General features: G+C 56.5%; 1 protein-coding gene across 4 annotated transcripts in view; it reads right to left on the minus strand.

The window, feature by feature from the left end:
- APBA2 (amyloid beta precursor protein binding family A member 2) overlaps positions 1 to 16,058 on the minus strand; it is a gene marked incomplete at its 5' end in the record, with an annotated part of 66,860 nt that overhangs the window by 19,206 nt on the left and 31,596 nt on the right. For 2 of the 4 annotated variants that reach the window (XM_082618837.1, XM_082618836.1), the window contains 3 exons: positions 3,433 to 3,519; positions 5,572 to 5,607; positions 6,339 to 6,484. In XM_082618837.1, coding sequence (XP_082474963.1) covers positions 3,433 to 3,519; positions 5,572 to 5,607; positions 6,339 to 6,484 — 269 coding nt within the window. The remainder of the gene's footprint in view (positions 1 to 3,432; positions 3,520 to 5,571; positions 5,608 to 6,338; positions 6,485 to 16,058) is intronic. The other 2 variants (XM_082618835.1, XM_082618834.1) reach the window with 1 other exon arrangement.

The following is a 16,058-nucleotide window of genomic DNA, read 5'->3' on the forward strand; positions in this document are numbered from 1 at the left end:
GACCACTGGAGGGGCGGTAAGAAGGCCCATGACCAGCTTGCCTCCTGCCCGAGACTTCCAGCAAGATGCTGCCCGTCGAGGACCCTGTCCTGATGGTCCTGGGTGCCGTCCTCACTTTGCCCTTCCCCTGGCCTGGCACAGCTCGGCCGACCCAATGGCCATGAAGCTGAGCCCTAGGGAGCCTCGGGCTTCCCCAGGACACCTGACCTGCTGGAGATCAGCGGCACATCCTCCTCCACACCAGATCCCAGTCATCAGTAGCTGCCCCGTCCCTGGGGCAGCCCGCATAGGCTGAAAACCCTGAGGTCTCCTGCTCTGTGGTTCTGGAACATTCCTGTCCACAGAGACCTAGGGAGCCACGGGCACCTCCAGCAGCCACCAGAGGCTCCCCAGGGCAGGAGCTGTGACTATGGGGGCCCAGCCAGCCCTCCGCAGAGGATGCGGGCAGGGAACAGCATGCAGGAGAAGGAGAAGATGCCAGGAGGTCTACGGTGGCAGTCAGGACTCTTAGAGAGAACCCAAGAACCGAAGTGGAGAAAGCAAGGCTTCAGGAAGAACACAACAGGGCAAAAAGCCAGCACAGACAGACGGTCAAAACCACAGCACAGCCCTGCTCTGTAGCCGGGAGGTGAGCACCGGCCAACAGATGCTGGTCTGGGCAGTGGCTGTGCATGACTTGGCCACGATGCTGCGGCTGGCGGGATGGAAAGCCCACGTGTGTTAAGGACCGACCTTGAATGAGCAAGCAAAGGAAATCGTGGCTTCTGGGTCTGCCCACTCTTGGGAACGGACGCCCTGTCCCCGGGCCCTGTTCAGACACCAAAGACCCAGAAGGAGGGAAGGGAGGAGTGAGGGGAAGGGGCTGGCATATGTGAGCCCTGCTCTGAGTCGCCTCATCTGTCCTTCAAGGGGCCCGGCGCCGGGCTCTCCTCTGAGAATCAACAGGGCTCCGAGATGTCCGGAAACTTGTCCAAGGCCTCAAGTTCACAGGGATGGGCCCAGTTTCCAGTCTCCGCTGATTCAGGAGCATCAGAGAAGGGCTGACAGAACAGGCCTGACACTGTCTGCAGAAAGCCTGCCTGCAGGTGGCCTTCGGCCCGTCTGGGAACCTGGATTTCAGGAGGGTTCCCGACATGCCACCCGACATGATAAGAGTGACTCACCTTGCCTGAGGCATTTGGGCAAGCAGCGTGCTCCAGCCTGAGCCCCGCTTGCTTTCAGGAGCCTGGGACTTTGGTGCATGGCAGACAGCACAGGTGCCTATGTGACCAGCCCCCAGTAAAGACCTTGGGCGCTAACGCTCTCGAGCTTACCGATGGCCCACGTCTCAGTCGCAGCTCGTGGCTGGGAAGTTCAGCTCATCCTGTGTGACCCCATCAGGCGAGGACCCTGGGTTTCCCTGGGCTCAGCCCCAGGCATCTTCTCCTTCGCTGGTTTTGCTCTGTATCCTGGTGCCGTAGTAAATCACAGCCTTGAGTACAACTATATGCTGAAATCCCTTGAGGCCTCTTATCAACTTATGGAACCTGGGGTGGTCTCGGGGACCCTGACAGGTGGGTGGATGAGGGATGAGGGCTGGGGGGGCGGGAGGGAGGATCTAGTCCAGACAGTTTGCCCACGAAAGATCAGGAAACAAAGCCAGAGGCTGTGAAGTGTCCTACGCCTGACCCGGTTCGGTGGCTCCCTCAGTTCTCACCAAGTTCAAGGCCCCACGGGGGACAGGGCAGCTGGACACAAAGATCAGAGGGCCAAGGCATAGGCCTGGCCGCTGGGACAGACCGGTGAGGAGGAAGGGCCAAGACGGTGGGCGGACAGCAGAGCACGGGGGCTGGGAGGGAGCCGTAGCAGGAACCACATCACAGTGCCACTCTGACTCCAAGACACATCCTGCAGCCTCCTCTGTCCCCACACATCAGGTCTTCCCACCCACTGGGTCCTCAGGGGTGACATCCACTACCTGAGAGCCAACCTGTGCTCCTCCCAGCAGCCCAGCGATGGGCATGGTCCACCCCAGGAAAGACCAAGCGAGAAAACACACTGAGGGAGTCAGGAGCCACGATCTACACTGTGGGACCAGGGTGCGTACGGAGTAGGGGGCAGGTGAGGAAGACCCTATGGAGCCGGTCTCAAATAGGGGGCACGTGTATGAACTCTTGGCTTTTAAAAACAGATATTGTCCAGCTTGGTTCATCTTTAGGGCCCAGGATCCACGGCCCCCCAGCAATGATGGGCAGAGCCCATCTGTGCCTCCCTCCCCATGGACAGGAACCACGGCTCCTTGAAGAATGGCCGGTTCCAGGTGTCGGGCAGGGAGTGCAAGGAGGTTGGAGAACATCTCATTGTCTCAGGAACGTGTTCCAAGACCACAGGCAGACTGCGCAGGGCCCAGTGGGAAGGCCCTGGCCAGATCTGGGTGATTTGAGCACCCAAGAGAATAACGATGGTAAGGGATTATAACACAAGTTTTTAAAAAAATATCTGGGAGTCCACAGTGAAAAGGGAGAGAAAAAAAAGAGGGGAAAGGAAAAAAAGAAGCTCTTCTGCACAGAAGCACGTTAGACAGTAAAACTTGGAAGCAGAACAGAAGAGAAAATCACCAGTTTGCATTTCTGGCATTGTAACTGAGTCTGACAAGGTCACTGCTGGATGTGACACCATTGGGCAGAGGGTGCTGGGGAACTGGCTGCCCACATACTCAGCGTCGCGATATGGACCACTTGCCAACAGCAAGAAGGGGCTGTCACCCCGGCGTCTGGCCGGCCTCACCCGTCCCCAGAACGAGTGGGGCCCTTCCCCATCTCTGTCCTCGGCCACCTCCCTCCCGCCTGCATTGCAAAGCTCATCCACCCGTGCCCCTGCTCACACCCAGCTCCCAGCCCCCTCCATCTGGCTCCTGTGTCTGCTTGCCTGTCTCCCCACAATGGCAGGCTTGTGCACGGATCCAGGCACAGGAAGACGAGAAGAACTGAGGTCAGGCACGAGCTGGGCACGTGGTTTACAGGCAGGAAATCGTAGGACCCTCCCCTCTGGAGCGCTGCTGTGCCGGGCTGGGGCAGGGCGGGGTGGGGTGGGGGTGTGGAGGGCCACCCGGATCTCCACCCTCCAGCTCCATCTCCCAGCCCCGCACGCACAGGCCTCGAGAGGGCCGTTCCATAGTCCCGATGGTGAGCACACGCCCTCCCCCCATTACCCGGCTCCCCTTCATGGTGTGTCTCTATTTCATCCCTGCTGCTGTGCACACCTGATCGTCAGCTTCACCCCACTAGGCCCGAGGCTGCTGCCCACCCCCAGCTTGCTCTACGTTTCACAGCAGGGGCCGGGGGGACTGTCCCAGGGACGCCGTCTCACCCCCGCAGAGGGGGTCTGCAGCTCGACCTGGCTCTCCTGGGAGCTCCTGCGCACGATTTTAAAGCACCGTCTTCCAAAGCTCACCTGTGTGTCTGCGTTTAACACCTTGATCCTCTGGGTGGAGATGAAGAGGTCCACTTCGGTGAGCGTCTGAGCATCCCCCTCAGAATTCTAAGAAAGGATGGTGGAGACTGTTACAAACCTTTAAAAAAAACTAACTCAAACAAAGGCCTGACAATCTCACGAAGGACCCTGAGCGCCCCTAGAGGGAGAAGCTCCTCAGCAGAAGCAGCCATGGGAGTCTAAACACAGGCCTCCCCAGCACATCCCAGCTGAGTGAGCTCTCTCAGGGCAGTTGGCACAGGAGTGGGAGGGGGGACCGCTTCCAGGAGGCTGAGCCTGGAGGGGCCCGGACGCTGGGGGGCTTGTGTCGCAGCATCCAGACCGCAGTCGCCAACCCCCGGAGAAGCGGGCCTGCCTGCCCACCCTTCTGGAACACGGCGGCTACACAGGGTCTGTGGATTGGAGCTACATTTCTTGGATTTGGGATTCCAAGTATCCCCAGGTAAAGGGGAAGAAATTTTTCCAAGAAGGTGGATTAGCATATCTGCATTTTCTTCTAGTTTCAAGCCACAGTCATGTCAACCCCCAGCAGCATTGGTCCAGCTTCCAAAAACCCTAAGGAAGCAAGACCTCAACCAGACGGGGCGCTGCCCTCACAGGACACTGGAGAAGCCATCCTACAGATGCCCGTTTTGTCCTCTCCCGGGTACACCCATCATACGGCTGGAGCAATGTGCAAAAGAATGTTCTGGAAGCTGAATGCACTGCTCGAGGTCTGCCCTAAACTGGGACAGCCTGTCACAGGGGATCCTAAATACTACTGTGCAGTGGCAGTGACATGCGAGTTCTTGGGTTTCTCCACCAAGATAAATACTCCTTTCTGGTCACTGGGGGAGCCTCTTCTTTGTGGTCACTTGTGGATGGGGGTCCATACCCCTACAGTCACCAGCAAATCCCTGGGGTGGGGACTCTCTGCCGGGGACACTGGTCCCTCATGGAGACCCTCCCATCATTGTTTGCCTGGCCAGCTGCAGGCAGATCAGTGAAGGGGCCCTTGGTAATGACCCTGAGCATCTTCCTGGCCGAGAGAAAGAACAATTCTTCATGGAGGTAACCGCTGGCCTGGCTGGCACCAAGGTCTGGTCTGCCTACACCGACCCCTCTGAGCTCTCCGGACTACAGACCCAAGGAGCAGGCCGTGGTCCACGCTGTCCTGCTCCAGCTGCCGGGGGGGCATGGGGTGACTGTGGGTGGGGGCCATCGCCTTGGGGGAAGCACACCCCACTGTAGGTCTGCAAAGCCAGGCTCGTTCCATTGTGCCTGGAGACACCCAGCACAAGGTGGCTTGTGCAGAGGGAGATGCGTGAGTTCCTTCCTCGCCCGCAGCTGAAGGCATCCCAGGAGAGGCCGCTGGGCAAAGAGCAAGCATCACAGGGAGGGAGGTCTCACTGCAGCGGGAAGGGAGACCCCGCGCAGGGTCCTCTGGCCACACTGCCAGAATGCAGTGCTCCAGGCGGGCACAGAGGACTAGCTCTCCTGCTGCCCAAGCAAAATCCAGTGCCAAGACAGCCCCTCGGACACAGAGCACTGGATACTTCCTGCATCAGGGGGATAGTTAAAACATGCCCAGCATTTACTAAACGACCAGGTTGATGAGCAAACAGCTGAAGGTCGACCCGAGATTTTTAAAAGCCTGCCCATGCTCCAGAAACTTCTCAATAGAGAAAGCATCCCTTGGGCAGACTGCATTTCTCATTATCCCGATTCAGTAAATTAAACTTAATGAGTCTAAATATCAGAGCGATTTAATTAATTCTGTGCAGGGGCCCTAGGCACTGAACGCATCACATGGTCGCATCAAATGCCACATTTAAAAACGTCTACACAAAACGGCCACGTCATGGCGGTAACTATCCTCTAGCTCATGGAGACTCTAAAAAAGAAAAATGAAAAAAAGGGCAACGATTAAATGCCTCTGTAAGTGGGCGGCTTAAAGAAAAAAAAGTGTCTGTGATTTCATTCAAAAGTCTAGCATTGACCTACCAAAGGAAGAGAAAAACCCATCTGCCACATCGTCCCTGCTCCTGGGGCTTCCCCCAGCCCCCTCCCCCTGCACAGGACATGCCACAGAAACACAAGCAAACCCCACATCCTACACACCGCTTTCTTCTTGATTTTAGCAGCCTTTTGCATCCTCTGAGCAGCGTGAAAGAGAAAAGAAAAACAGGTGGACGCAAAGCGAAGGAAGGACAGGTTGCTTTGCCCTCTCCCGACTACAGCGCAGAGCTCATGCCTGGAGCCCCTCCCCCTCCATCCAGGAGGTCAGAGTACGGTGAGGATGGGGAGGGGGCTGACATCCTTCCTCACCCCGCAGGGAGACCCCCGACTGCCCAGAGGGGCACCTCCTCAGACCACTGCCCCTCCCTCCTGACACCATCAGCTTTGCTGACTTGGTCCTGTCCTCCCCCTGCCCGGCTGCACCCACCCTTCAAACCCAGGTGATCCGAATGACGGGCACGGAGAGCTGCAAGCGCGTCAGAGTTTTCCTTGAGGTCATAGATTTAAATAAAACGTATGGGGTTTTTTTGCTTCCCTTTCTGCAAGTACTTTGGCACTAAAGATCCAGAGACGGTCAAAATGGGATGAGAGGCTCTACACAAACACGTGACTGGAATGCTTCGGAACAATTACATTTTAAAAATCACGTGTCCTGGGTGCCCAGTGGCAGTTCCTCATTATGGAACCTCTCTGTCCCCAGCCCGCGTCCTCTCATCCAAGGCAAACTCTCCCTCGGCCCCGCCAGGCACCTCAGACATTCCCACTCTCGCGCACAGGGCTGTGGAGTCAGCGCTGGATAGTGGGCCGTGTCACCCATCCCGCTCCAGTGCTCCCTGCAGGGAACCCGGGCGCTCCTGGGCTGCCCCTACCTTGACCCGGCTGACGGCCTCCTGTGCCTGCATCATTCTGATGTTTTTGGATGGGTTCCGCTCCGAGAGCAGCTGCGTGGAGCCCAGGTAGTTGGCAGCAAAGATGATCCCATCGATGAGGTCTTCTGGCTCACAGGGCCCTGGAACTGAAGGGGGCACAGTTGTCAGCCCTGAAGGACAAAGGCAAGGCAGTGGGGCCACGGGCCACAGGAGAAGGCTGAACGGTTGTCCCGTCTGCAGGCAGTAGGGGGGGCGGGGCTCCTGCCCCCGACAGCGCACCGTACAAGTAACTGCACAGATCAACACCCGGCCAGGAAACCCTGCACCCATGGTGTCAGGAGGATAATCCCGGGGCCAGGCAGCTGTCACTTAAGGCACCTGGGCCTCCGAGGGGACAGCTGTGTGCTGCAACCCCAGAGGCGCCCTTTCCCCAACATTTCCATGCCTGCCCCAGAGCCCTCGGTGACTCTGGACGGTGATGGGAACTGCCCACCGCGCTCCAGTTCTGTGCCCTGGGGCTCCCGCGAGCCTGCAGACCCCTCACAAGGCCTGTCTGGCTCCTCCCATGCCATACACCCCAGGTCCAGGCTGGGTGACGTGGTCCCTGTTCCATCAGCTGTCTTGAGACCTGAGGTGCCAACAGCATGATCCGGAACGTTCCATCTCTGAGCTGTTTAATACGGGAACCACTGGCCTCATGTGGCTTTTGAGAACTTGAACATGTTGGCTAGTGCAACAGAGAAACTGAATTTAAAAATCTGTATGCAATCCTAATTAGCTGACATGTCAATAGCCACACGTGGCTACTGGCTCCTGTCTCCTGGACAGGCCCCTCTAGGTAGGAGCCAATAAACCTTTTCTGTAAAAGGCCAGACGACAAAGATCTTAGGCTTTGCTATCTCTTTGCAACTAGTCACCTCAGCATCTGGAGCACCAAAGCAGGCCCAGGCAGCGTGTGTGTGAGCAAGCCTGCTGCACCCCAGCCAAGCTTCACACACGCAACTGGTGGCCAAAGGATGTGGCCCCGAGTCCACAGTCTGCCAACCTGGAGGTCACTGCTCAGCCCTGCTCCCAGGCCCATGACCACGTTCTTCACTTCCCTGCCTCCTCCCTCTCACTGCCCACCTCCAGCCAGAGCCCTTCTTTTGGGGACCATGGCCCTGGCTCTCAGGCTCCCCTCCTTCCTGAGCTAGGCCACCCGAAGCCATGCCAGTGTCCACAGAGCTGGTTATGCTGCAAACCCAAGCCCTCAGGGCCAGCAGTCCCCTCCGCCAGTGTTCTGCAGTCTCACCTCCAACCACTGTTTCTGACACCACCCACTCACCCAGAGTGGACGGCACCATCCACCAGTTCAACACCACCTGCCCCGAGCCCTCAGCTGCCTCGCTCACATCCTGTCTGCCTGCCCTGGAGATTTAGCAAAACTCTACCCAGGCTTCCTCTGGCTGGAAAAAGTCCCCAGCAAGCCAAAGTGGTTCCATTACAAATTCATGGCCCTGGATGCCCTCAGAACTCCTTGGCAACCTTATCGGGCTCCTCTGGGAAGCGCCCCCTCCCCCTCTGTGCATGGCTATTTCATACCTTTCTCCATCCTCTTGCACTTCCCGCTGCCCCTCCTGTGTGTCCTGGACAGAGCATCACCTCTGCTCCCAGACACACCCGCGTCCTGCGCGGTGGGCGTCTGACCAGCCCTCCTTCCGCCTTCCTGTGCAGCAGTGGGGTCCCCAGCTGGGGCCTGAGGATCACCTGCCAGCCCATCCCTCCCCTCCAGGACCCTTCCTCTTCCCCACCTCCAGCCCACAGAGCTGGTTTGTTCGAGTGAAAGCATAACGCACAGGTTTCCTGCAGGCACCCCAGATACATATCTTCTCCTGAGGTTTCAAGAGAAGGAACATTTCAGAGAGTAAGTGTAGAAACCTGCCCCAAATCCAGTGTCGGCCTGGGGTCCTGTCAGTGAAGCTGCACCTTCGTTCTCAGGTGACAACCTGCTCAGTGGGGTCCCCGCTGAGCTCACAGCCCCCTCAGCGTGGTCTCCCCACCACATCCGTCTCTGTGGGAAGGTTCTTCACAAGCAGCTGACCTGGCTGGATCTGGAGGAGGTCAAAGTGCTCCGCAGCCTTGGGGGGAGTGGGCTTTGGGCTCTAGGTGGGGAGGGGGAGGGGTGGGGAGTGTGGGGAGAGGGGCTGGAGGGCCTGGTGGGGACCTAGCCCCTGGCAGGTTTAGAATCGCACCCTTTCAGTGTTTAAAAAGGCAACCCAAGAAAGTCACGATGTCCCCCGATGAATGTTCAAATCGAGGGTTTCCTATCCTATTTTTCTGTAGCTGGGCTCGCAGATCCCACGTGCCCTTTCTGCGGCAGAGCAGGAAGAACTGATTTCTGTGGGGCAGGTACTTCAAATTATCACGGTCACAAAGCACCGTCATCACCACAAGCCCAACCCAGACCGGAGAGAGTCAGGCTTCAAGGCAGCATTGAGGCCAAGAGGGCGTGATCCTGGCTGCGGGCAGCTGCAAGGCAGCCCTGCTCCGTGCCCGCTTCTAGACCCCCTGTTGGGGGAGCAACAGGGGAGCCTGAGGCTGTGCTCAGCCTCTCGGACAACCCAAGACAGGAAGAGCCACCCTGGACGGGGTGCCGATACAGAGCCAGTGACTCCCCAGGCCTCTGGCCTGGGCACCAGCTCACCCCAGGGCCCAGGGCACAGGGAGGCAGGGCCAGGGCTTAGCAGCGGGCCGGGCACAGAGAAGGGCTCCCCAAGTACTTTAATAATCAAAGCAGCACGGGGACTGTGCCAGGGGGGTGGGGCACGGGACCTGCCCCCCCAACTCTGCAGCACAGGGAAGGCACCCCCGCCCCCTGCCGCCCATCTGCATTGAGGGCCAAGCCATGTCCTGGGTGCTGGGACAGCAAGGGGGGCCAGGCAGGGAGGTGTCCTGTCTCTGGACACCTAGAGTCACGTGAACAAAGCAAACTCAGAAGCAAGGTCTTTTCAGAGGCTGAGAACCAGTGTGCAGGAAGCCAAACCCAGGCTGAAGAGACAGGGACACTGTCTGGATCTGATGATGGAAAAGGCTCATCTTAGGAGCAACAGGTAAGCGAGACCCAAATGATGGGATGGGAGACAGTGACAAGGGATGTGTTTTCTGGGTGTTATGATCAAGTGACATCCTCGCAGGTCCCAGATGTCTGCAGAAAAGCAGGGTCAGCTCTAAGGGGATATACGGAGCCGGACTGGGGGTCCAGAGACCCGGCTGAGTCTGACCTCTTCCGCTAGCCCTGCTGGACCAGGCTTTGTGCCCTGGGGACAGCTGTCTAATTTTTTTTCACTCAATTTCCTTGCCAGCAAAATGGGTGGAGGGAGAGGATTCCTGATTTCTATCTTGACAGGGTTTTTGCAAAGATAAGATTAAAAATCTGAGTTTCCTAAATGCTAAAAGCATATAAAATGCAAAGCCTTAATTGATGAATTCTAGCTTTCATTTGCATCCTGCTCAAAAGATAAGTCATCCCGCGTGGATAAGGCAGAGCCTCGGGGGCCAGAAGAGGGGGACAGCCTCCTGACAGCAGACTGTGCCTGAGGGCAGGTCACGTGCTCACATGGCCTTGTGGGCCTGGAGGCTCGGAGGGCAAAGGGATGCCACGGGGGGAGGGTCACGCAGATGTAAGCGACAGAGCCGGGACCAGACCCAAAGCAGCCACATGCTGGGTGACAGCCTCCACCGTCACCCAACACCCAGAACCTCCTGGCTGCAAGTGATACGACCCTCTTTTAAACCCCGTACCTGATGGGGTGGTGGGAGGTGGCAGGTCATTTAAAAACAGCTGAAGCTGAAGTCATTTGAGGAGGGAAGGAGGGAGAGGGGAAGACCCCAGGCAGCCCCCGCCGAGCCCAGAATCACCTGCAGAGCCCCAGGAGCCTGCAGAGTCCCTCCCCTGCCTCGGAGATGCCCCTTCAGGGAAGCCGGAGCGGGGGGGGCCTGGAATCTGAACTTGATGCCCGCATACTGGGTCCCACTCCGGGCAGCCTGTTTGGAACCACCTGACCTCCAGCAGACAAGATCAACACGTTCACCTTAGGAGGAACCCCTCTGCCAGGCACAGGCCAGCACCCGCTTCGCCCTCAGGGGCTGGCAGGCGGCTGTCCAGGGACTCTGCTCCCGACAAGGGAGAGAAAGCCGGCTGACCCTCGAGGGGCTCCACGGCCAGGGTCAAAGCAAGCTGTCCCTTCCATCTCAGGCACCTTGGTCGCTGCTCTGCAGATGAGCAATCTTCTCCCAGGTGGGCAGGGCTAGGGGTGCCAGAGGAGGGGAGGGGATAATGGGAGAGGGGAGGCACCGGGAGGGGGCCCCTCCCTGTCAGTCCATCAGCAGCTGTGGTCCGCACGTGGACACATCGGGGACTGTCACCAGCCAGGGAGAGGCAGAAGCCATGCCCAACAGAGGGAACGGGGCATCTAGTACAAGGCAGCAGCCTCCACCCTGCCCCTCAGGGCTCCTGAGCAGGGTACTTGCGTTTCTACCATCTCATGCCATCTGCTCCTCTGGTGAATACGGCCCCAGGGTCCACCTCTTGCAGAGGGTCACCGGCCCTCCCTGCAGTGACCATTACCGACCAGTAGATGGCGTCACTCTGTTCTGGGGGAAAGTCCAGATGGTCCCAGGAGCCCTGGGGTCACCGCCCGCCCCACACCCCTAGCCAGCGCCCAGGGCCTGGTCCTCAGCAAGTGTCCCCATGCCCTGTCTGTGGGGTGGGGGGGGCACATGACACTCCGTGCCCCCCCATCCCTGGGGGTGAGGGTAGACCTTCTGAGGCCTCCGTCTTCTAATACTCCCCTTGCCAGTTCCCCAGGGGGGCCTTGGTCAGCTCCCTGGACCATTCTGTCTCACTGCATGCCCCAGAGTAGCCTTACTAAAGGCTGGCCCCATGTCGCCACCAGATCTGGGGCCGACCTGGGGGCACAGACTCCTGTTGTGAAGGGCGCCCCATCCCGGGCAGTGGGGTCCACCACTCGCACCCATGGACACCTGCTCCCTGGGAAAAGGCCAGGGAGGGACTGGGGGCTTTGTTACAGCAGAGGCTGCCCTCCATGGGGCAGGGGGTCTTCTCATTCCTGCTTTGATCTTTCTTCAAAGAGGAGACAATACACATGACAATGCCTCCAGCACCTTCCCGCCACTCAGACTCCCACCCAGCCCCACTCGCCTTAGGTGGCAGAGAGTAGTGGCCAGCGCGGGGGGCGGGGCGCGGGGGGTGGTACTTCAGCTTCACAGCCACAGCTCTCAACTCCAACCACCAAATGCAGAACCAAGGATCAAACGGCTTCATTCTAAGACTGAAGCAGCTGGCCATGCATGTTTGGGTATAAACTGTCCTTATTTTGCTCAACTCTTGAATGAACCCGAAGCTGATACAGAACAACAAAAGAACAGAGAGAGAGGTTTGAAGGAGATTCGGTCTCCCCAGAGGGTGATTTCTCCAGTAACTATCTTTGCACGACAATACATGTACATGCATGTATCAGAATGTCCCTGCACAGCCTGGATAAGAAAAAGTAAGGTGTTCAGTGTGTTCCCCGCTAGAGGAAGCCTTCGTCTGAAACACCCGTTGGAGAACCAGACACCCCACTGGCTTCTCTGAACAGGAACGGGGTGGGAGGTCCCCAGGGCCATGCCTTGGAGCCCCCGGCCCTGCCACCTTTGGGGGGATTATCCTGAAGGTGGAGGGTGGACAAGGCTTCCAGCCAGTGGCCTGGCCCCAGGTTCTTTCAGCTGTGCCTGCTGCTCCCTGGGGTCTTGGAGGGGGTGGCCGGGTGGAGCCAGGGCACAGCCTTGGATGGGACTGTGGGTGTAATCAGAAAGCCTCCGAGTGCAGCCCCACCCCAACACACCAGACTCCTGGGCAACTTCCATTCCATCCGGCCTGCAACAAGCTCATGAAGCAGACCTCAGTGTCCTAATTTTACGAAGAAGCATGGTCTATGTGGAGTCAAATGATTTTGCCCAAGACCAGTCACTGACTCAGGCACAAAGCATTTCTAAGTTCTTGTCCACGAGGCCCTCTGTGACCAAAGACACGGAACCTACAGTCACAAAGTAGATGCATCAGGATGGCCCATGGTGAGTGGCACAAAGACAGAACACAGTGGCCGGGGAGAAGCAGCAGGGAAGTCCACCCTTGGGAGGGATCTGGGGCTGCTGCCCTCTGAGCTGAGCTCTGGAGGGTGAAAGGGAATCAACAAGCCCCAAAGGGAGAGGAGGAGAGAGCTTCTCAGGCTGAGGCAAGAACAGGTGCAAAGGCCCTGGGGTGGCAGGGAGATGTGCAAACTGCTGGATGCAGGGGGTGGGCCAGCAGTTAGGATAAACTGAGGTTGCAGAGCAAGTGCCGGCCAGATGTGAGGATCCTGGGGCCACACCCAGGACTGTCACTCCAGGGTATCAGTCAGGGAAGGAGCCCAAGCTCTCTGCCTTTAGAAAGTAACTCAGGAGGCAAACAGGCAAAAAGCATAGGGGAGGGAGGGAAAAAAGCTGGGAGGCTACTGAAGGAGTCCTAGCAAGCAAGTGATGATGAGGATGATGATGGTGATGGTGATGATGATGATGATGGTGGTGATAATGATGGTGATGATGATGATGGTGATAATGATGGTGATGATCATGGTGACGATGGTGATGATGGTGATGATAATGGTGATGATGATGGTGCTGGTGATAATGATGGTGATGACGGTGATGATGATGATGGTGGTGGTGATAATGATGGTGATGATCATGGTGATGATGGTGGTGATGGTGATCATGGTGGTGATGATGGTGATCATGGTGGTGATGGTGATCATGGTGGTGATGATGGTGATGATGGTGGTGATGGTGATCATGGTGGTGATGATGGTGATGGTGGTGGTGATGATGATGATGGTGGTGGTGATAATGATGGTGATGATCATGGTGGTGATGATGGTGATGATGGTGGTGGTGATGGCGATGATGGTGGTGATGATGGTGATGATGGTGATGATGATGATGGTGACGGTCATGATGATGATGATTATGATGCGGAACAGGGTGATGAACAGACAGCGACAGACTGATTCACCCTGCAGGCTCAATCAGTAGGACCTGGAGGGGGCTTGGAGGAGGAAGTATGGAGAGCTAGAGAGCTCACTGCAGGGCTGGATGGACACAGCTGCTACTCACTGAGAAGAGGACCCTGGGAGAGTTCTGAGCTTAGGGGGTGGGGAGGATTCTGAGCAAGTTTAGTGGCAGGAGCCTGGAGTCACCCAAAAGAAGCTCAGGGGGCAGCTGGACTCAGGAGTCCAAGGGAACTGCATGTTGGTGCCAAGTAAAGCTGCAGGCATGGGAGAATCACCAAGGGGAGGAGGGAGCTGGGTGGGGGCAGGGCTCTGCTGAGCTCCGACGCTCTCTGTCCAGGTGGTGGAAGGTGACCGGCAAAACCAAGAAGGGCACACAGACAGAGAAGGTGGAGGGAGGCCAGGAAAAGAAGGGCCTTAGATAGGGAGGCATGCCCAGCTGTGCGGCACTGGTGGGAGGAGAAAGGTGCCCCAGTGCTTATAGGGCAGTGACCTTGCATATGGGTTGAGGGGTGTGAGGGAGGAACCGAGAAGGAGGCAGCCAGTCCCAAGTCCCAGTTAAGAAGCAGAGGAAGTGAGCATGGGGGTGTGGGCGGACGCAGGGCAGGACACTGTGTTCAGAAGCCAGTGGCCAGGAGCGTGGAAGATACAGGGGAGGAAAGATGTCAGATGGGCTGGGGATCCAAAAGGCAGAGAGGGACCTGACTCCACCGGGAGGAGGGGCATAGCCCTGACTGGGCAGGGCGGGAAGGATAGACAGGGAGCAGGCAGGGCACGGAGGCCACGTCCAGGAAGCACCCAGATCATAGAAGAGCTGGCCTGGGAAGGGCCTGTAACAGGGAGAGGAGGCAAGAGGGAGGAACATGAGACTGGGCAGACCCGGGGGTGGTGTCTGGCCCCGGGTGGGCTCTGCCGGCCCCCAATACCTTGCCCACCGCATCAGCCTGTCCCAGAGCCAGACGCCCCAACACAGCCAGGGCGGTGCCTCTGAGAAGCCGTGCAAGGGTAAAGGTGATCCTGTAAGGCTGATGTAAAAGAGAAGACACTGTCTGAAAGCCAGACCATGGGACACTCCCGGGGAGAGGCCACGCCTGGGTCTGCAGGCAGGGGGCAGCATCACTGAGGAAAGGCCTGAGGGATCCACAGGGAGGAGCACTAGACACTGGCTGGAGATGAAGTCACTGACCACTGGGCGGAAGCGACTCAAAAACAGGGAGTCACGGAAAAAAAGGTCAAAGCCAAACCTGATACAGTGCATAAATCTGCCCACGACCTGTCGTGGGCAGAAGCTTCCTGTACTTGGGAGAACTCTTTCCCAGAAAAAGCAGAATGAATACAAAAACTGGCAAAAATAGGAAAAGGCGTATGCATAAGGTTGTTTCCTGCAGCCCTATTTGTAACAGCAAAAAAACTGGAAACCACCCAAATGTTCCTGCAGAGGGAACATCCAACTGCACGGGGGTCGGGCGGGTCTCTGGAGCAGCAGAGTCCTCCACACACTGCCCTGCTCTGCCCAGCGTGGAACTCATCACATCCAGGATTCAGGATTAAGTTAAAAAAGCAGGATGGAGAGACGGGGGTTACCCAACTCATTATCCAAGAAAGGGGAAGATATGCTTATAAGAAAAGTATGTGAAATGTCAAAAATGCTTATCTGTAGTGGGAGGAAAGGAACTGAATATCTGTGCATATATGCTGTTATGTATGTTTGATTTTTGAACCATGTAAGTACTTTATATAATTATAAAACGAGATTAAATTTTAAAAAGTAAATTCCTAAGATTTAAAAGAAAAATGAATCTAAATGTGTATCCAGTTATGACCTAATCACAAAGAGAAGAACCATTCCGAATGATTGTCAAATGCAGTGATTTGCTGGTACATCCCTTGTGAGCTATACTCTAAAGACAAAAGTCAGTGCAAACAAATCTTTACTGTATATACTGTAATCCAGTGTCCTCGGTGACATTGGTATTGCTATTCTGTGACTGCTGTATGATTAGTGGAATAAAAGAAATGCAGAATTATGTTGGTGACCTTGAGACTGGAGATTTGGGATATAGGAAAAGGAAGATACAAATGTAAAAAACCCTATAGTGCTAGCAAAGCATCAGTATGAATCATGATGTATTTTATCTTAAAAATATACAGAGTATTAGTTACTTATATATACATATGGGTAATTAATTATCTCCAAAGTTAGCAGCTAAAATGATACACATTTATTATCTCAGTTTCTGTGGGTGGGGAATCTGGGTGTGGCTTAACTGGGTGCCTCTGGTCAGGGTCTCTCTCAAGGCTGGAATCACCATGACAATCAGGGCTGTAGCCATCTTAATAGGAGAGGATCCACTTCCAAGTTCACTTATAGGGCTGCTGGCCAGAGACCCCACGTGGGCATCTATCTGACAGAGCTACTCACCACGTGGCAGAGTAGGCAAGCAAGAGAGAGCAAGAAAGAAGTCACAGGCTTTCTGTAACCTAATCTTGGGAAGGACATCCCTTCCGTCATATTCTGTCCACTAGAAGTGAGTCAGTAAGTCCAACCTACTCTCAAGGGGAGAGGTTACCCAAGGCCACGAATACCAGCAGGTGGGGCTCACTGGGAGCCACCCCACCACAGATACATTTCTTA

Source organism: Mesoplodon mirus, assembly GCF_964341445.2.
Source record: "Mesoplodon mirus genome assembly, chromosome: 4".
NCBI classification, from domain to species: Eukaryota; Metazoa; Chordata; class Mammalia; order Artiodactyla; family Ziphiidae; genus Mesoplodon; species Mesoplodon mirus.